Source organism: Carassius carassius, chromosome 21 (assembly GCF_963082965.1).
Source record: "Carassius carassius chromosome 21, fCarCar2.1, whole genome shotgun sequence".
In the NCBI taxonomy this organism is placed as follows: Eukaryota; Metazoa; Chordata; class Actinopteri; order Cypriniformes; family Cyprinidae; genus Carassius; species Carassius carassius.
Window position 1 is genome coordinate 9548515 of NC_081775.1, and position 21047 is coordinate 9569561.

Below are 21047 nucleotides of genomic sequence, written 5' to 3' on the forward strand. Positions count from 1 at the left end.
ACAGCGCCACCACGCGCCCTCTACAACTGTTACAAACAAAAGCTTAGCTCTTTATCTGGGCTGGGGATTCATTTACCTGGTTGAGGTAGCAAACTAAATATTAATCTCGTTTCAAATTAAACAAACAAACTTAATTTTGTGAATGAAAACATAACACAATATTTATATTGCCGTCAGTGCTGTCAAACGATTAATCGCGATTAATCGCATCCAAAATAATTTGTTTACATAAAATATGTATGTGTACTGTATTTATTATGTTGATATAAATACACATACATGTTTATAAATTAAATATATTTATATGTAATATAAATACATGTTAATATTTTTTTAATATATATTGAATGTGTTTGTATTTATATATACATAATAAATATGCACAGTACACACACATATATTATGTAAACAAAAACTTTTATTTTGGATGCGATTAATCGCGATTAATCGTTTGACTGCACTAATTACTATAAGACACAGACCCTGGTGACACAGCGATGGACAAATATTAGTTTGAGGAACATTTATATTTCAGTAGTGTTGGTGGTAATGCATTACAAGTAACCAGTGTTGGGCTAGGTACTCAAAAAAAATGTAATAGCATTACTACTCCTTTTAAAAGTAATAGGGCTATATTTAATTTACTTATTACTTTCATGGCAACAATAATTAGTTACGCTATACTAGTTACATTACTTTTCTTTCATGCCCCGCATAAATTGCACATCTTCCCCATAAAAGTCTTCCAAAATGTTACTAACAATATATTTCTGCCTCATAATTTGACCAGAATCCACATTGGATCGCAGTCAGAAGTTATTACAAACCACTCAGTGGTGATTATAATAGAAAAGTTTAAGCAAAAGTGTTTTGTTAATCTCATTAATTGTCATATGAAGCTTGAATATGGTTGTAGCTTTCAAGTAATAAAGTAATGCTTTAAATTAAATTGAATTAAATTTACATGAACATTTGAGTTGCTTTTACAAACAACTATTACAAGTTACTTTGTTTTCCATTTATTTACTGATGAGAAATTGAGAGTAAGTGCAGATGCACTTCCTTCAGCCTTAGGCTTATTAATTTCACCTTTGGTGTGAAAGGGTATTTACAGTCACCAAAAGGTGACAAAAAAAAAAAAAACACAAAAAAAAACACAACCCCAATTCATTACTTTCCGTAAAAAGTGACCATGTAATCCAATTAGTTAAAGTTACTTTTTAATGGATTTAAAAAGTTCAGTCAGAAAACTTTTGTGTTAAATAACTTTAACTCGCAAAGAATGCAAAAGTTTCTCAATTTTACATCTCTATGTGACTTTAGGGGCTAAAAAAATAATTAAATACTTTACATGCATTAAACACTTACATTAAATACATTTTACACTGAATAGAAACAGACGTAGGGCCCATTCAGTAGTTTCTTCAGTTTAAACATCCAAACAAATCTACAGCTATATTGAGATGACTGTCAAAAGTGACCCAGCATAACTAAATTCATCTTATTTAAGATGTGAAAGGCTTAATCACACTTTCAATCAATAAAAAACAGACACAAAATGCTGTTAAAATCATACATTTTATTGAAGTGACATATTAATTCAAATCTTCAAAATCTGTTAAATTAGAAAACCACTAACAAATCAAACATATCGAAACAACAACACAACTGCTATTAATAATAAAATCATAACAATACACTCACTTTAATAAATCCATTTTTTTCCACCATTCATCACATCTTTCACATAAAAAAAATGAAAAGAAGAAAAGCACTATTTATGAAGCAGAGAAAAATGAGTATATATGTTCATATTTGGGACATTTTTCACATGAACATTGTCAGATGCATGTACATGTGGGTTTTCTTATTGTGAAAACATTCATTCTTTTAGGTGTGTAAGAGCGAAATCAAGTGCTTTAAGATGAAGCAATGAGTGCCTCACTGCAAAATATTCCTAGCGAAATGTATTTCATAAAGAAGGCCTGACTTCTGAAGCCACACATATTTTCAGACCAGAAAAACACTTTAAACTGCCACTGAAATCGATCGATAAGTAGCATAATTTTATGAATATTGTGTATTTTGATGATCATTTGATCATTGTGATGAGCTTGTGACACTTCAGTCACACAAGAAAAGATTTCAAATATGTTCTGTTGAAAGAACAGCCATTAAAAGAACAATACTATGGGTTTGTTAATATGAATATAGCCACATATTTCCTTTTGAGCAGTGTTTCTACAAAAATGAATGTGGAATGTATATATTTGTACTTCTACTGTACATTCTCAAGTTGATATACGTGCTGCTTTTTAGTGATTGTTTTGTTCTTATAAAATTTTCGTTTTGTTTTATTAGGTACAAACTGTAAGCATGCACTCTATCCAAGCACTTCATTTGGTCACTGGAGCAATAAAAGCATAGAAATTAATATTTAATTTCGACGTGGGCAAGAAGAATATATGAACTGCTGGGTTGTGTGCCATTCAGAACAGAATTAAGAATGCATTTAAAAATCTAATTTTTTAGAATTTAAAAACATAGAATTAAAGTGAAATAAAACAGTTAGATATACAGTTATATCACTGAGGTGTGAATGTATCTTTGAATTGCAGTTCAGTAAAATCATCTTCCTCTAATTCCCGTTCAACATCCTGTGGGTCTTGACCAATGCAATATGAATTCACATTCATGCACTGAAAAGCTGTTTAATGCTGTTTAACTGCAAAATCAATCCTTCAAACTAACAGCAACCATCAGGTGCTAACATCTGAAATCCCTTTAAATCTTAACCTACCCTTATCCTATAAAACAGGAACACCATAAAAAACATTTCCACCCGTCAAGAACAAAAGAGGATAGAACCAAAACAGTAAAGGCAATAGCAGCAAAACGGGGAGGAGGGAGAGAAACAGACGATAGGATAGAGGGAGCGAGTGAAACTGTTCGATCTATATACTTCCTCTGGAAGAGGAGTATTAGGAGAAGTGCTGATCACACTCACAATCATCACTGAAGAAAAGCAGGATACATTTGCCATGCAGGATCCATACGTCTCGTATCCAATATTCAGTAAACTCTCACTAATGTACAGTAGCTCTCTTTGGGACAACAAACTCTCCCTCAGAGTCATCAATGTTGCTCTATCTGTATATTGTACCGCTGGTATCTGCGTGGTAATATTGGTGTTAAGGTGTAAGGAACGATGGAGTGCAACATGTGCGTCTTGAGACTCTAGTATAAATTGTACTTAATTCCAAACTATCAGCATTATTTGATTTGCTTAATTCAAATACTGAGCTGCTTTCACAGATATGGGTCAATGACAAAATGAGACAGTCAAAAAAAGTCACTGACCCGTATTCTGAAGGTTTGTTAATTCATGCTTAGCACACAAAGGCTGAAAAGTGTGGCAGTGACTTAAACGCCTGCTGGTCCATCTCAAATGTTCTGCAGGGATTTGGTCTGATCAAATAACTGGTGTGATTCGTATCTGTGTATATCATTATAGCTTTACTGAGCACACCCAGAAGAGGACTTGGTAACCTCGGTGAAGTCCTGACATAGTAGCTGCAACTAGAAAAAGAGAGACTCGGTTATGATTGTTAGCTGCAATCAGATATGGGGCTTATCAAACGATAAGGACAACTGATTTTGTTTTTGCTGGCTCCATAATCACATTCCTCATTTCACATTCCTCATCTTTCCTTAACTTGTATCGCCTGTATTGTTTTCACAAGCGGAAGTGCAGACGCGTGACAGTGTTTGTATAAGAGCGTGTTTCTCTGACTACTAGAAGAGAGAGACTTTCTTTTTCAGGTCGTTCCGCTTCCAAAAGGAGAGCCGGTCGAATTCCTCAATGGACATTCCAAAGACATTCTGGAATTCCTCAGGTGACAGGTGCCTCTGGAGAGAGAGGTTATGTGGTCAACGTTTCCCAGCAGAAGAGAGCAACAGGGTAAAACAATGAGCAGAAGTGATGTCTACCTCCAGTCTTGTCCTGTCTACACCAGGAGGGAGTTTGTTTCTGCCTCTGTGTGTCACAATGAGCATCTCATATGGGTAAATCTGCCAAACAAACACGTTCATAACAATATTAATGAACCAGGACCAAACCCTCACTTTAAGTAACAATAAACGTATACAAGAGCTCATATATACAAGCATTAAACACAATAGTCTTAATTAGTTACATCACCTTTTGTTCCAGCATACTAGGGAGTGAATTCCCTCTGTCTATTCTTCTGCTTTGGGCTTCTCCATTCTATAAAAGAGAGGAGACCACCATAAGACCACCACTGTGATTTGTGCAGTTATTACTAAAATCTGATTGTAAATGTTGTAAAACTAACAAGATTGAAGGTTGCAGAGCTCGACTTAATAAGCTATTTGTTTATTTCTGAAAAGCTAATACTAAAACTGTCAACATACGAATGGCTTGTATTGTATTCGTCACTTAAGGGGGTTTAAATAAAGTTGATAAATCCATCTATTCATCCGTTTAAAAACATTTATGTTAATGTAAACTAGTACATACCTGGAAATCTTAAAAAAAAAAAAAAGAGAGAGAGAGAGAAACAATTGATAATACAATGAGCATGGGGTATAAAACATTTAATTCAATTTGATTTATATTCATTTAAAAAGGTGAGAAAAGAACACAACAAAACACAATACAATAGAATAATGACTCTCCGCACTCTAAATAAAATGTGAATAAACATACTACATTCTAAATACTCTACTATTTAGAATAGAATAGAATTATGATTCTTAAATGACTGATATACTTTATAATAAAATATATATATAATCAGTACTCTAAATACAAAAAAATAGAATAATGACTTATAATACTGGCCATCTGAAGTGTTACAAATGTTACAAAGACAAAAATGATTCAAATAGAATAGAAATCAGTGCTCGTAATACTGTAACTTACTCTGATTACATTTCAAATAAACATGGCAAAAACTGACCTACTGTTTAGATCAATAACAATAGTGCAATAGAACTAAATAGAATTACAGTATGACAATACGGGCACTCTACATTACTATTTAGAATAGAATAGAAATATGACTCTTAAAACTGGCACTCTGATTGCGCTGTAAATAAATATGACAAAAATGACGACTATTAATAAAATAGAATAGAACAGAATAGAGATAAGTGCTCTTAATACTGGAACTTGCTCTGATAAAATAAACATGGCAAAAAACTGTTCTATTATTTAGAAAAGAATAGAACAGAATAGAAAGAATAGAACAGAATAGGATTAAATCATGACAATACTTGAACACTTAATTACTAATCTTAATAGAATAGTATACAACAGATTGTGACTCTTAAAACTGGGACTCTGTTTGAAGTGTAAAAAAATAGGACATGAATCTTTATTAAATTACTCTACTATTAGATAGAGAGAAGAGAGATGAGTGCTTATAATACTGGAACTCTGAATACATCTCAGACAAACATGTATATATATATATATATATATATATATATATATAAATAAATATAATAGAATTATGCCTTAATACTGGTGCTCTAATTGAAGTTAAAATAAACCTGACAAAATTGCTCCACTATTAGGATAGAATAGAATACAATTATGACTCTTAATACTGCCACTCTGACTGAAGTGTATCAAATGCAAAAAACTGTACAGAACAGAACAGAATAGAAATGTCATAATCCAAAATTACTTTGAGTCCCTTTGTCACTGTTTGAAGAGGAGAACTCTGCAGACTGGAGCTGTAACACACAAACAGCAGACTAATTAAATCAGTGTAATTAAAGATAGATCTCACAAAGCTGACATATCAAAACAGATTTCATTCTCTCACCCTAGTCAGGCCAGTCTTACTGTAGGAAGGAAATGAGGGGGATTTGGAGGCTGCGCAAAAGAAAAGAAGACACATGTTAATGCAGAGACACAAATAGCATTCAATGATGCTGAAACCAACACGCTTTCTATTAGGGATATGTGTCGTGTGTAAGCAGTGCATCTCTTCAACCAGAAGGGGCCACTGTAAGTACAAGGTCAACTGGCTTTTGTGATTTACACGAATCACATCCATTTTCAGTGCCACACAATACAAAGTATAATGCAATAATCAAAACGGTTCAAACTGAGTTCTCTAGACTCTGACCTTTCCCCTAGAGACCTATAAACTCTCATCTGATTCAGATTATTAGACTGCCGTGCATAAGCTCTGATCGCAGGTGGAAAGACTGACTCAGATCTCCAGTACACAACAGCTGCTATCAGTAATGCTTCTTATCTCTGAGGATCTTTCTGTTCTGTGATTCCTTATGAGACTGTTTTGTGAAAATCACGTCCACACAGTGACAACCACACAAACACATTGAAATGTACCCAGTTGCATGTGTGTCCTGTCGGGCAGAGACCGCGTTTTCCTTCGCACGGGGGCTGAGCTTTCGATCTCCTCCTTTAGTATCAATTTTCCTAGATTGGATTGAATCTGTGAAGAGAGAGAGAGAATGAGAGGTGAGGTGGACACTGAAACATTATACCCACACTGAGAGACTGAATTGATCAGCTTGGCTCCCTGTTTCGACAAGGAATGCAAGAATCCCTACAGATCTGTCCTTCATTTGAAACCAGCTGTGGCCTTCACTTGAAGGTCAAGTGAGATAAAACATCTCACAAATAAGAGCCAACCCGATATACCTTTAGCTCGGTTTCTTAAAAAAAATAAGGTTTAAGAAAAACAGAACAGGAGAAAAGTAAAACATTTATAATATAAAAATAAATAAATAAATATACAACAAGTTTCATATTTTTATTAATAGCTGGACATAAAACTGCATGTACACTACTGTTCAAACGTTGTATATAAACGTATCATGATCATCATTAAAATATATTATCAATGTCAGAAACAGTTTTTTGGTGAAAAATGTGAAACATTTTAACAGGATTCTTAAATTAATAGAAAGTAAAAAAAATCATTTATTAGAAATCTTTTTATCGTAACTATAAATGTCTTAACTTTCACTTTTTCTTCATTTAATGCAGTCTTGCAGAGTAAAATGATTAATTTCTTTAAATAATAATAAAAATGAATAATAATACGAGAATGCAAAAATGCAATTTAGAATAATTTAACTTCAGGAAACTGCTTGACACGTCACTGTATGTTTACAGATAAGATCGTTTTAGGGACAAACACCTTGTTGAGCTCTTGTTTCTGCATTTGCCGAAGTCTCCACATGTCTTCATTGTCATCATACTTATCATCCTCCTCACCCTCCTCTTCCTCAGCCACCCTGGACACCACACTCTTCCTCCGCTCTTTCTCTGTGATACAAACACATGACTGTGAGGTATAGAGTGTTAAAGAACAATTCGATGAACACTTACCACATCAAATAACTAGGCCATACTGTGCTGCTAGCATTAGCATCTAGCTAAATGCATTACTTCCCAGAGGGAAATTTGGTAACACTTTCTAGGAAGCCTGTATTTATAAAACATTATAAGGGTATTCTTAAGGCATTATAATGAATGTATAATGCATTATAAAAAACCTTATAATATGCTGTATCATCTCATGAATATTCTTAAGAACAGTTTTTATATATTATAATATTTACTTATTTGTGGTTATAGCTTTTAAGAGTATGATGATTTTATAACATAATGAACAAGTTGCATCCACTTTCACAATGGATTATATTTCTCAAAGTTATAAAGTATTATTAGTCTCATATCTTGCTATTTTTCTGATGCTACTTTACTTAAAGCTGTCAAAGACTACTTATAAGTAATAATAATAATGATAATTAAAAAAGCTCTCTCAAACAGCCATAAGATCAGATATCAGATAAGATGAATGTGTAACATGACACATTTGCTTTGAACTATTTTATTGTAATATCAGTTTGATTATTTTGATGCTACCCTTTATACAGCTGTTGATAAGTAACTCTGCAACTGCATATCAACTAGCGGTCATCAGAGTATTAGTATATCTGCTACTGTAAATGTATGCTAACACTTTATTTTGATGGTCAACCAACAGATAAACTGACTATAAGTGTATTTGCAAGTACGTCAGTTTATCGAGCATATTCTTGAGCATACTAATACTCTAATGAGAGTTAGTTGGTGTGTAGTTGCAACGTTACTTATAGTCGATTGATTAAGGGGACCATCAAAATAAAATTTAACCATATAAAACATTGCATTTTTTCAGTTGGAGTATAAAGCTCACACCAATTAACATTAGCTCCACAGGAAACACTCTAATAACACTCAACATCTAACCACTCACAAGCTTTGCATATCTTAAACAATGTCAAGATATGATACAGTGCATTATAGTGTAAATAAAGTAGATTAATATGGTGTTCATTGTGTGTTATAAATAATCATACTCTTAAACTTATAACCACAGATACATAAGTATTATGATGTATTATTGTTGTTGTAAGGATTATTCATGGGTTGATATAACATATTATAAGTTTGTGGCAGGGGGGCGTGGTTTAGCGAAGTCTGCAGCTGGAGAGAGAATCAGGAGACGAGCGGTGAGTGAGTGGGTTGGACGGAAACGATCAACACCTGTTTCTTGTTGCAGTAATTGACGTGGAGAGAGTATAAAACACCAGGAGAAACGGGAGCAGTTGAGAGAGAGACGGACTGCTGACGTGACCTGAGAACCGGAAGGAGTAACCCGGAAGTGCTATGCGTTAGAGTATATTGTTGTCAAAGTAAAAGTCACCATTGGTGTTTACGAAAAATATTTATTTAAGTCATAATAAACTCGTCAGCAGTCCAGCCGACCCTTGTCCTCTTCCTTTCCTCACACGAACTCACTACACTGGTGCCGAAACCCAGGAAAGGAAGAAGGAAAGCCGCCGCCATGCAGAGACCGTCCTCCACACCACTTGCGGACATCATCTCATCCCTCAAGGCCCTACATCAGGAACAATATCAGGCCCTGCTGGACTTGAGAACGGATCAGGAACGGTGGTTTCACGCCATCCTTCAAGCCCAGCAGGAGGACCGCGAGAGGTTCCGGAGCTGGATCGACCAAGGCCACGTTCCCGCTCACCTGTCCCATCACAAAATGCGACCACAGGATGACCCTGAAGCTTTCCTGGAACTCTTCGAAAAATCAGCTGAAGCGTGCGGCTGGCCCCGCGACCAATGGCCAGTTAGGCTGATTCCCCTGCTCTTGGGCGAGTCCCAGGTGGCCGCACAACAGCTAGCGGTAGCGAACCTCCTGGTCTTCGACGACCTGAAGAGGGCCATCCTTCAGCGGGTTGGCCAGTCCCCAGAGCAACATCGTCAGCGGTTCCGCTCCCTGGACCTGGGGGAATCCGGTCGGCCCTTCGCGATGGCCTAGCAGCTCCGGGACTCCTGCCGCAAGTGGCTACTGGCCGAAGGAAGTGACGTGGAACACATCATCGACCTCGTGGTACTGGGGCAGTTCATCGCTCGGCTTCCCAGGAAAACAGCTGAGTGGGTCCAGTGCCACCGTCCCACGTCGCTGGACTCAGCTATCCATCTCGCGGAGGACCACATGGTGGCATGCCCAGGGATCGGTGAACCCCTTCCATCAATCTCTCTCTCTCCCTCTCTCCCCTATCCATCTCTCTCTCGACCTGTCCCTCTCCCTAGGTCCTGTCCACCCGGCCCTCCTCGTGTCCCGCCCGGCGGGGCGGGTCTGACCAAGGGCACCACGCGAGTCCGCGAGATGTCCGCTGATGGCTGCTGGAGGGGACAGTGCTTCCGTTTCTTCGCTCTCTCCACGCCAATTCCCCAATCCACTCCCTGCCACTCGGGCGGCGGGGGGGTCTGGGCTGGCCTGTTGGCTTTGCAGGGACTCGGAGTATTTCGTGGACAGGTGTCCTGTGATGGAGGTGGGAACAATGATCAGGGTCCCGGATGTCCCACAGGCCACCCCCGGTCAGGAAGGCGAATACCAAATACCCGTGAGTATCAAGGGGGGTATATATCCGGCCTTGGTGGATTCAGGATGTAACCAAACCTCAATCCATCAAAGCCTGATGCAACCGGGGGCATTGGATACAAGCCGCATGGTTAAGGTGCGGTGCATACATGGGGATGTGGTGGAGTATCCTGTGGTCCTGATCATCATTCAATTCAGGGGTCAAAAGCATAGTGTGGAGGTGGCGGTTAGTCCCCACCTCCGGCATCTGATAATTCTGGGAACGAATTGGCCCGCGTTTACTGTCTTATTGGGGTCGTTATGTGCGGATGCCTCTTTGGGAAATAAGGCACGGAAGGGGGATGGCGCGTGTGCAGGCGGGAGAGACTGAGCCAGGACCGCTGGGTTCTGCTTCAGGGGAACCGAGCGAAATCGGGAGACTGGTTCTCTCGGAGCGTGATGACTTTCCTCTGGAGCAGTCTCAGGACGAGACATTAAAACATGCTTTCCAACAGGTCCGCTCTATCGATGGTCAGCCTCTCCATCCTGCCCACCCGCTCACCTATCCGTATTTTGCCATTCTAAGAGAGTGGTTGTATCGAGTGACCCAAGACGCTCGGATAAAAATAAATACAACCCAGTTGTTGATTCCGAAGACCCGCAGGGAAATGCTTTTACATGCGGCTCATTCTAATCCTATGGCGGGCCATTTGGGACAGGCAGCAACACTGAATCGCCTCATTAACCTTTTTTTTTTTGGCCGGGCATTCATGACAACTTGCGCAGGTGGTGCGCGTATTTTCCGGAATGTCAGTTGGTGAATCCACCGGCCGCCCCAAAAGCGCCATTGCGCCCCCTTCCCTTAATGCAGGTCCCCTTTGAGAGAATTGGTATGGACCTCATCGGGCCATTAGAGAGATCTGCACGGGGACATCGCTTTGCATTAGTCATACTTGACTATGCAACACGATATCCTGAAGCAGTGGCTCTCCGCAACATTTCCGCAAAGAGTGTTGCGGATGCCCTGTTTCGTCTAATCTCCCGGGTGGGGGTTCCGAAAGAAATCCTCACCGACCAGGGCACGGCGTTTATGTCACGTACTATATGGATTATTGGGCATTAAGTCGATTCAAACTAGCGTCTATCACCCACAGACCGACGGCCTGGTCGAACGATTTAATCGCACGCTTAAATCAATGATCCGTAAATTCGTCCAAGAAGACGCCAAGAGTTGGGATAAGTGGCTAGAGCCCTTGTTATTCGCTGTGCGAGAGGTCCCACAAGCCTCCACGGGGTTTTCCCCCTTCAAACTTCACTACGGTCGCCAGCCCCGAGGGGTGCTGGATGTCCTGAGAGAAACTTGGGAGGAGGGGCCATCTCAAGGCAAAAACAAAATTCAGTATGTGCTGGACTTGAGAACAAAACTCCACACTTTGGGGCGGCTATCAATGGAGAATTTGTTACAAGCCCAGGACCGCCAGAGCCAGCTATATAACCGGGGAACTAGATTACGCAAATTTGCACCGGGAGAGAAAGTACTTGTATTACTCCCAACGTCGAGCTCTAAGTTAATGGCTAAGTGGCAGGGACCGTTTGAGGTTGCACGACAAGTCGGAGATCTCGATTATCAGGTAATACGGTCCGATAGGAACGGGGCACGTCAGATCTACCACCTCAACCTCCTAAAAAAATGGAATGAGACGGAATCAGTGATGTTGGCAACGGTGATTAGCGGAGAGGATGATCTTGGGCCTGAGGCGAATGTCAAACCACAATCCCTTGCCCTGGCCCCAGGGGGAGATCACCTCTCGCCGTCCAAACTCACTGATCTAACAAAATTACAGGCAGAATTCGCCGACGTGTTCTCGCCCCTACTGGGCCGTACCAACATCATTCAGCACCATATCGAGACGGAGCCGGGCGTGGTAGTTCGCAGCCGGTCGTATCGCTTACCTGAGCACAAGAAAAAGGTAGTTCAGGCTGAATTAGGCGCAATGCTGGAAATGGGAGTAATAGAAGAATCCAATAGTAACTGGGCGAGCCCGATAGTTTTAGTTCCGAAAATGGACGGCTCAGTCCGCTTCTGTGTGGATTATCACAAGGTGAATGCTGTGTCGAAATTCGACACGTATCCAATGCCGCGGGTTGACGAGTTGCTTGATCGGCTAGGCACGGCTCATTTTTATTCGACATTGGACTTAACGAAGGGATATTGGAAGATCCCCTTGTCTCCATTATCCAAAGAAAAGACAGCTTTCACAACGCCGTTTGGATTACAACAGTTTGTTACCCTTCCGTTTGGGTTGTTTGGGGCACCGGCTACTATTCAGCGCCTCATGGATAAGATTCTGCGGCCCCATGCGGCATATGTTGCTGCCTACTTAGATGATATCATTATATTTAGTAATGATTAGCAGCGGCATATGCAGCATCTGAGGGCCGTCCTGAGGTCGCTGAAGGGCGCTGGACTCACGGCTAACCCAAAGAAGTGTGCAATTGGGTGTGTGGAAGTAAGGTATCTGGGCTTCCACTTGGGGCATGGACAGGTGCGTCCCCAAATTGACAAGACAGCCGCTGTTGAGACCTGCCCACGTCCCAAGACCAAAAAGGAGGTAAGGCAGTTCTTGGGGCTGGCGGAATATTATAGACGGTTTGTTCCTAATTATTCGGACCTCACCAGCCCCTTGTCTGACCTTACTAAAAAGGAGGCACCAGATACGGTCCAGTGGACGGAGTCATGTCAGCAGGCCTTTACCCAGGTAAAGGCTGCCCTGTGTGGCGGGCCGTTATTACACTCTCCTGATTTCTCTCTTCCTTTTCTGTTGCAGACTGACGCGTCGGACAGGGGGCTGGGTGCAGTCCTGTCACAGGAGATAAAGGGGGAGGAACGGCCGGTGCTGTACATTAGCCGGAAGCTCTCGAAGAGAGAGGCTAAGTACAGCACCATCGAGAAAGAGTGTATGCCATCAGATGGGCCGTCTTCACCCTCCACTATTATCTCCTGGGACGGGAGTTCACCCTCTGTTCGGACCACGCTCCACTGCAGTGGCTCCACCACATGAAGGATACCAACGCGCATGATCCACAGGCCGGATATTCAGATGGCTGTGGCCGACTTCCTCTCCAGAAAAAGGGGGGGGGGGGGCTGCAGGCCGGATGGCTCCCCGGCCTGAGTCGGGCAGTGGGGGTATGTGGCAAGGGGGGCGTGTTTTAGCGAAGTCTGCAGCGGGAGAGAGAATCAGGAGACGAGCGGTGAGTGAGTGGGTTGGACGGAAACGATCAACACCTGTTTCTTGTTGCAGTAATTGACGTGGAGAGAGTATAAAACACCAGGAGAAACGGGAGCAGTTGAGAGAGAGACGGACTGCTGACGTGACCTGAGAACCGGAAGGAGTAACCCGGAAGTGCTATGCGTTAGAGTATATTGTTGTCAAAGTAAAAGTCAGCATGAGTGTTTACGAAAAATATTTATTTTTTAGTCATAATAAACTCGTCAGCAGTCCAGCCGACCCTTGTCCTCTTCCTTTCCTCACACGAACTCACTACAAAGTTTTTTTATAATGCATTATGCATTCATTATAATGCCTTAAGAATACCCTTATAATGTTTTATAAATGGGGGCTTCATAGAAAGTGTTACCAGAAGTTTTATTTCCATGTATGCATGTACACTGAATTATTTCCATGAATGCATGTAGTAGACTGTGTACAGCAGGTTGTGATCATGTTGATAGCATCTGAGTGTATTACCGATAACAGCTAGAGAGGGAGGGCAGGGCCAGTAGTCCGTCTCTATCTTAGAGGGCTTGTTGGGGTCTGGAGGCTGTGCGGCGGGAAACTTTGAAGACTCGATGATTAAATCCTCAATGTGTTTACTGTGTGGAACAGCTGCTGAGACATCTACATCCATTCAAATACACAGACACGTCTGAATGCTCCAGAATTACACTGAATTTGATATAAACTCAAGAGCAGTGTTGATGTTTCATACCTTGTTTATATATTGGTGGCTTCTTGTATATGTTGGTTCCATTGTCTAGGAGGACAAGTGAGGTAGTTTTGTTTAGTTTTAAGAGTCTGATGTTGAATGAGGTGTGTTGGCTGTGTTTGTGAGGTGCTGTAGTACCTAACCTGGCCTGTGGAAGTGCTGTTGCTGGTGTGGGACTTTTGTGCTGACGGTGATACTTTTACTCAGCTGTGTGGATGCTGGAGACGAGCTGCCTGATGACTTGGGCTCTGACCAATCCCTCTGATAGACATCCTTTGATAGACTGCTCTGGAATTACATGTTGAAGGACTGTGTGATTGAGAATCATGCAGAGAGACTCTACAGCATTTTATTAAAGAGATGGTTTTGGTCCTTGAACCTGGTGAAACAGCTGTGATGCAAGACCTCTGGTGGATTATGACTTCAATGCTGATCTGATGTTAAAAAGGGTTTTAGAGCTTAGAAAGGGGAACCCCAAACTTTCCTTCATATAGTTTGTTTAATTTATATATTTGAGCTATATGTATTTAAGAAAACCTTGTGCATAACTCAGTGAAAATTGTAATAAAATATACAGTATTTAAAAAAAACACTTTTATTATATCCTGACTATTTCAAAAGCTGTTTGTCCATAACATTTGTCTAATTTTGGAATTATTATACATAATGTTCATTAACTCATATTGACAGGAAAAAAAGAGAAAAAATTAAATAAAATGAATTTGTCACAACTGTATTTTAGTAATTCAGACTATTTAGGTTTTACATTCTTTACAACCATTCAAACATCTGGGGTCAGAGAGTTTTTGCATTTTAATCAGACTCTTTATTCAGCAAGGACACATTCAACTGATCAAAAGTCAAACGACTTTAGACTTCTGTTTCAAATTAAGGCTGCCTTTTGTAATTTCTGAAAAAAGTATTATGGTTTCTACAAAATATTAAGCAGCACAACTGTTTTCAACACTGATAATATTAAGAAATGTTTCTTGAGCAGCAAATCATCAAATCAGAATGATTTCTGAAGGATCATGTGACACTGAAGACTGAAGTAATGCTTGCTAAAAATTCAGCTTTGATCACAGAAATAAATGACATCTTAAAATATTTAAAAAGTTATTTTAAATAATTAAAAAATTACAGTGTTTACTGTATTTCTTATTCAAATAAATGCAGCCTCGTGTGTATAAGAGACTTTGTTCAACAACATTAAAAAATCTTACTGACAACAAAGTATAATATAATGTACATAATTTGTAACCTAAATGGTTATGTTATTTGCAAACTACCTTCTTTCCATTTAACAAACATTTACTTCTGGTCTTCTAATCTGACTGGCAAAACCTCATGTCATGGCATATATTAAAATGTATATGACATATTTGTGATTTTCATAGCAACTTACTTACCTCTGGAGATGGAGGAGGGGAGATTGAACGAGGAGATAATGACCTCTAGAGACAGACAAAGAGAGATACAGGCAGAAAGAGGGGAAGGGAGGTCAGTTGTTGGCAGTAAGTGAGATATCCAGACATTTCCACAGACAGGTTTACAGACTTAATGAAGCGTAAAGCTTCCATTACAGCGAAACAAAAAAGGACATTTCAGTGGGAGAGCCGAGCTAACATGATGTGTGTGTGTGTGTGTGTGTGTGTGTGCTGATCTCTGTCCAGGCGCTCTGATGGCGAGACATCACACCCAGCAGGAAACTAACCAGTGAACACAACACACACGCTGACAGACAGAGTGTATTACAGAATGCAGATCTGTCAAATCAACAGCTGTGAGTCTAAGAGACGATGACCAAAATAGAGAGTCATTATACATTATAGCTCAAAGTTTTATTGTTTTTGAAAGTGTATGATGCTTACCAAGGCTACTTTGAACAAAATAAACTAAAAACAGTAATACTGAGTGATACGGAAAAACAAGTTTTCTAATTTATTGTATTTTAAAATGTAATTTATTCCTGTGAAAAAAGCTGTATTTTCAGCATCATTACATCATTACTTCAGAAATCATTCTAATATGCTGATTTGCTGCTCAAGAAACATTTCTGATTATTATCAATGCTGAAAACAGTTGTGCTGCTTAATAAAAAAAAACTGAACTAATTTAATGCATCCTTTCTCTAAAATAAATCTTACTGACCCTTACGTTTTAAAACAGCATATCTGCAGTATATATTACCTCCATCGGTGAATAGCTGAAGTGGGGCTCATACATCATCAGGTCAGGCCTCTCTATATCCAGGATGGCCTTGTCTTTAGGTATAGCTGCTAGATCCTTATATCCAATCACTTGATTGTCCATTTTGGCCTGTATTAATCCAAAATATGAAAGATTTACATTTGTGCTACAGTTTTAAGACACAGTTATTATTAAAGTTAGTTCTGCTCCTTGAATGTAATTGGATTGACTGGATTCTCTATTAAAATCAAGATGTTGGTCCACTGTGTGTGGGCCTAGTTAAGTGTAATCTGATGTGGTAATCATATCCCAGCAGGCACTGCTGCAGTACACACCACTATAGTGACCGCCGGGGATCCAGGAACACCTCCTCCACGCAGAGAACAAACACTACCCGGCGAGGTACGGGCCGACTGCTGTTCACAAACACACACAGGTCAAAGGTCAAACATCACATCAACCCTTCCAGTGATCTATGTTATTTTTTTATGAACAAATAAGAAATGTGATATGAAAAAAAGGATTTTAATTACCTTATGCATCATCATTTTGAATGAGAAAGTGCTCCCTTTATGAGGTCACTGTGAAAAAGAAGAAACTTTGATGTCAGATGGCTGAGAGATCATATAGTTCACTAATACACACAGTACTGAGAAGTTAGCAGTGTAAGGAGGACCTTAAAACCTCTGCAGTCAGTGGACTATGAGCACAATGATGGGGTTTCTCTGGGCTTTTCTGATGGACTTCCATACAAAAGCTTCATTCTAGCATCGTGTGAGTTTTTGTATTCAGCTGAAAAGGACACATCTCCCACTCCTTTGAAAAATAACCCTACAGCGTGCGTGTACAATAAAAACATTGCAAAAAATGAAGGAAGTGACTAGAGGGCTCATATCAGAAATACAGATAAAAATGCTCAAAGTGATCTTGTCAAGCCATCTTAATGGTTTCCATATGCTCCAGATATTTTTTGTGCATTATACAAACACACAAGTGCACATACATACACCCACAAACAATCCCCTTGATCTGGGCCGGTCTGGAGCCAGACCCTCTCTGTGAGGTGGTTTTAAAGATGGACAGAGGTCTGAATGGATTTCTGTTACTGATGTATCTGATTAGGAGCTCAGTGAGTGGTCTCAGTTGTATGGTAGGTTTCAGGTTAGGCTTATTCAGGATTTGACAAAGAAAAAAACCAAACAATCAATAGATAGTCAAAGAAAGGAATATCACAAATTATATCTCTTATGCATCTCAAATGATCCTCCGTATAGACTCAGACTGACATGTCATTTACTTGCAACTGTCTGCCTCAAATCCATTTCTGAATATCTTTAATAGACATGATTTGAGGAAGACCACCATTTCCCTGAGCAAAGAAGGGCTGTTATCAAACTATTAATTAGCACTAAAAAGTATTAATTCATAAACTAACCAATCATATAAATATAAATACAGTTTCCATAATCACTTAAATAGCACTCTTAATGCCAAATTAAACCAATAGAAGTAAATAAATCTTGACAAAATGATAAGTAAAACATAATGACGTGTCCTATGAAAGAGCAAACCATGTTTACTTTGGGAAGGGTGTGAGAAGAGAAGGAGATACAGACTCGGAAGTGAACACAGTGGCCTGGGCGGCAGAGAAGGGGGGAGGGCAGATACGGATAAAGAGAGACGGATGGATGGAGAAAGAGAAGGATGGGGGAGGGATGTGATGGAGACGGAGAGGGATGATAAAGCACATTACATCCCTGCAGTCAGCACAGACGGATAGCGTGACAGACGACTGTGACTCTCTTCCCCCATTTATCAAGGAAGTATGTCAAGTGTACAAATCCTGACAGTCTTCTAAAATGAGCAAGATCAGGGCTAGTATTGGGACTGAGCTTTAGCAGAAAAGCACAGAATACTATAATAACAGTTTATTTACAGCTTTTATTCATCCCAATACTAAAAACATTATTTTTGGTTCATTAAAATAAGATAAAATAACACAGATAAACGTTATTTCATTGTTTACAATCAGTTTACACACACACAAAAAAACATTTGTTCACCATCATAACCTTATTTCTTCTCTGAAAAACAAAAGAAGATTTGTGTAGTTTTGTACAAACCCTGAAAGTTAATGGGGTCTAATATCATAAAATATTTTTTTTTGCTACACAGAAGTAAGTCACAGAAATTTATTTTTTGGGTGAACTGTCCCTTTAATCCATTTACATTTAGATTTAATGAACACATTTAATTGGCCAGAAGCAGATATACAAAAAAAAAAAAAAAAAAATATTTGCTTCGATTTGCTAAAATGTGCGCACGATTTAGCAAATCGAGGGATTGCAATAGTAATTGTGTGCACGTTTAAGTACATTGAGGGAACGAATTAGAAAAATCGTGCACACAATTTATTTATTTTTTCTTGCACGTCATGTGCTGGGTTCCGTAATATATATATATATATATATATATATATATATATATATTTTTTTTTTTTTTTTTTTTTTTAATCCATTTAATTTATAGACCAGTAGAAACAGGTTTTGTCTGTATTATTATGGAAAATATATCTAAAGCAAAAATAACTTCATACACTCAAAAAAATGCTGGGTTACAAACAACCCGGCACTGTGAAAAATAAGGACAGACCGAGCTACTGGGGTTTTCAACCAACAGCTGGGTTAAATGTTTAACCAAATCTTCTGGGCAGTAACCCAAACGCTGGGTCAAAACATCCCAATCGCTGGGTTTGTCCATGTTTTGCCCAGCGCTGGGCTGTATTTAACCCAGCATTGTAACCCAGCAGTGCTTTCAATACAAATGTAATGTAGGTGAGAATGTGAATGACAGAGTGAATAAGAAGGACAGAACAGTGAACTCTTACCTCAGGCGGTGAGAAGCTTCATGACACACATCTACAGGGCCTCCTCGCCCTACACCATGCAGTCCTGAAACACCCAGAGACAGGATTTCATTACTCATCACCACATGACAGTTCAACCTCCAGGAAAAACGGTTCAGTGAACTGAATTCAGCGTTGAAGGAGTTATTCATCCAGAAATTTAAATTTGCTTGAAATAAAAAAATTCTTCAAATAGACCAGATTGTGTGAAATGTAGCATTACATCACATGCCCACCAATGGGTGCCGTCAGAATGAGAGTCCAAAAAGCTGATAAAAACATCATAATATCCTTAAGTAATACTCACAACATTAATGTCTTGTGAAGTAACAAATCCATCAGTCAAAACACCAGTCCAAAACCCACAACAATGCTCCTCAAGTTAAAAAGTCCATTCTCTGTTGTCCTCTCACATCAAGATCCACCAACATATTTGCTCAGGACTGTTATGGACAGTTTTTGCTTTTAAACAGTGCTTGATCTGTGCATATCTCTCTAGAAGAAGAGATGACTTTTCACTGAAGAAACCAATTTTATCAATAGAGGACTCTTATTAAGATGGATCCAACAGTTTGAATTTAAAAACATCTTAATGATGGATTATGATTTATTTCAAACATGCAGCTTTATAAATGTTTTAAATGTCTCATTCTGACGGCACCCATTCACAGCAGAGGATCCACAGCTGAGAAAATAATATAATGCTACATTTCTCCAAATCTGTTCCCATGAAAAAAAAAACATCTTGGATGACCTGAGGCTGAGTACATTTTCATTTCGGAGTAAGCTATTTTAAATTCAAAACAAACAATATAAAGCCTTTTATTTAAGTACTCCATAAATAAGATTCGAAGCAAACATGATATTCTTTGGCAGCCAGTGAATGTGAAGGAGAATGATGGTGCTCTGCTCTCTAAAATGCTTCTCTTCAGGCAGTGTCTGTGAGTTATTGATCCTTCTGAATTCACACAAAATGTAAAAATCACTCAATTATTCACGCATCATGAACTTTGGCCTTGCACTAGAATGGGCATCTCTTAAAAAATATATTTATCTCCAGACTATTTGTTTTATGTCAGTTTACAGGCTTTTCTATGTATTTATTTTCATTTAAACATAGCTTAAAGAGGAGTTCATGTTTCCAAAGTGAACAAATATTCATTGGGAAAAAATCAAGATATCAGTAGTGGGCAAACATAATCATGAATCTTACATTTTTTTGTGATTTATCCTTTTGAGGAACTGTTTCTACTTTTGCTGACCCTCAAAATTACTGGTGTATCTTAATCAGGTAGATTCAGCCACATTACATACAATTTTCCCATGAAGCCACACTGGAAAGAAGAGGTGAGGAGAATTCTACCAAGTCACGTGAGTTTTCATTACAGCACAAAGCAAACACACCACAATCTCAGTGATGCTGCAGTTCTATCAGGGAACAACTTAGTCATCACACTCACCTTTAAAGAAGACTTAAGTAAGAAACCCTAGCGTGGTGCTTTTGTATTTTAGCTAACACAGTCTGACATCTCACATCTCTGTAAAACCTCTGTGTTCTCCAGCACAGATGGATGAACAGGGCAGGCCTATCACAGCTTTTGTTCAAAGAGCAGCTATTCTCCCGGATTATTTATAGCTAGACTGTCCCTGTGCTCTCCTATCTAGTGGAAAACCAAGTCTGGTCTCTGGAGACAAAACAGCAGACAACCTCTAAGACGGATGAGAGATGCTTTCCAAGACCAATGTAGTTCAGCTGATTTGACTCATGGAGGAAAAACCTTCCAAAAGGATGAAGCTTTACAAATCAGCTAAATAGTGATATGGAACTAATATAAGATGCTTCCCTATGTAATATAATGTAGTCACACAACTGGTGCTTCACTGTACGAATATAAGTCAATGCAGAGTCATTGCATAGATGAATCATAGGCAAGATGTGCTTATCTTTGTGTTCATATGGTGTCATATTTACGACAGCAATGTCAACAGTCACTCAAAAACAGATGAATACTGTACAAACACATGCAGCTCAG

At 39.2% G+C, this 21047-nt stretch overlaps 1 protein-coding gene across 7 annotated transcripts; it reads right to left on the reverse strand.

Annotated features, from left to right (window-relative positions):
- Nucleotides 1-3655: 3655 nt before the first annotated feature.
- On the reverse strand, nt 3656-19096 carry LOC132097497 (dematin-like). Of its 7 annotated transcripts, none has more exons than XR_009422743.1 (15): nt 18997-19096; nt 16643-16690; nt 16445-16525; nt 16110-16238; nt 15329-15373; nt 14063-14207; nt 13923-13967; nt 13682-13819; nt 7206-7333; nt 6389-6494; nt 5856-5905; nt 5715-5784; nt 4202-4267; nt 3991-4071; nt 3656-3909 (listed from the first exon to the last, which is right to left on the reverse strand). XR_009422743.1 is itself a non-coding variant. In XM_059503237.1 (15 exons), exons 2-15 carry the CDS (start codon nt 16655-16657, stop codon nt 3796-3798), a joined length of 1194 nt encoding a protein of 397 aa, XP_059359220.1. In that variant the 5' UTR covers nt 16658-16690; nt 18997-19096; the 3' UTR covers nt 3656-3795. The 7 variants fall into 7 exon arrangements, 3 of the variants coding, with proteins under 3 accessions (XP_059359220.1, XP_059359219.1, XP_059359218.1); XR_009422744.1 differs by having other exon boundaries at nt 5715-5763; nt 13682-13831; XR_009422741.1 differs by having other exon boundaries at nt 13682-13831.
- Nucleotides 19097-21047: the final 1951 nt, after the last annotated feature.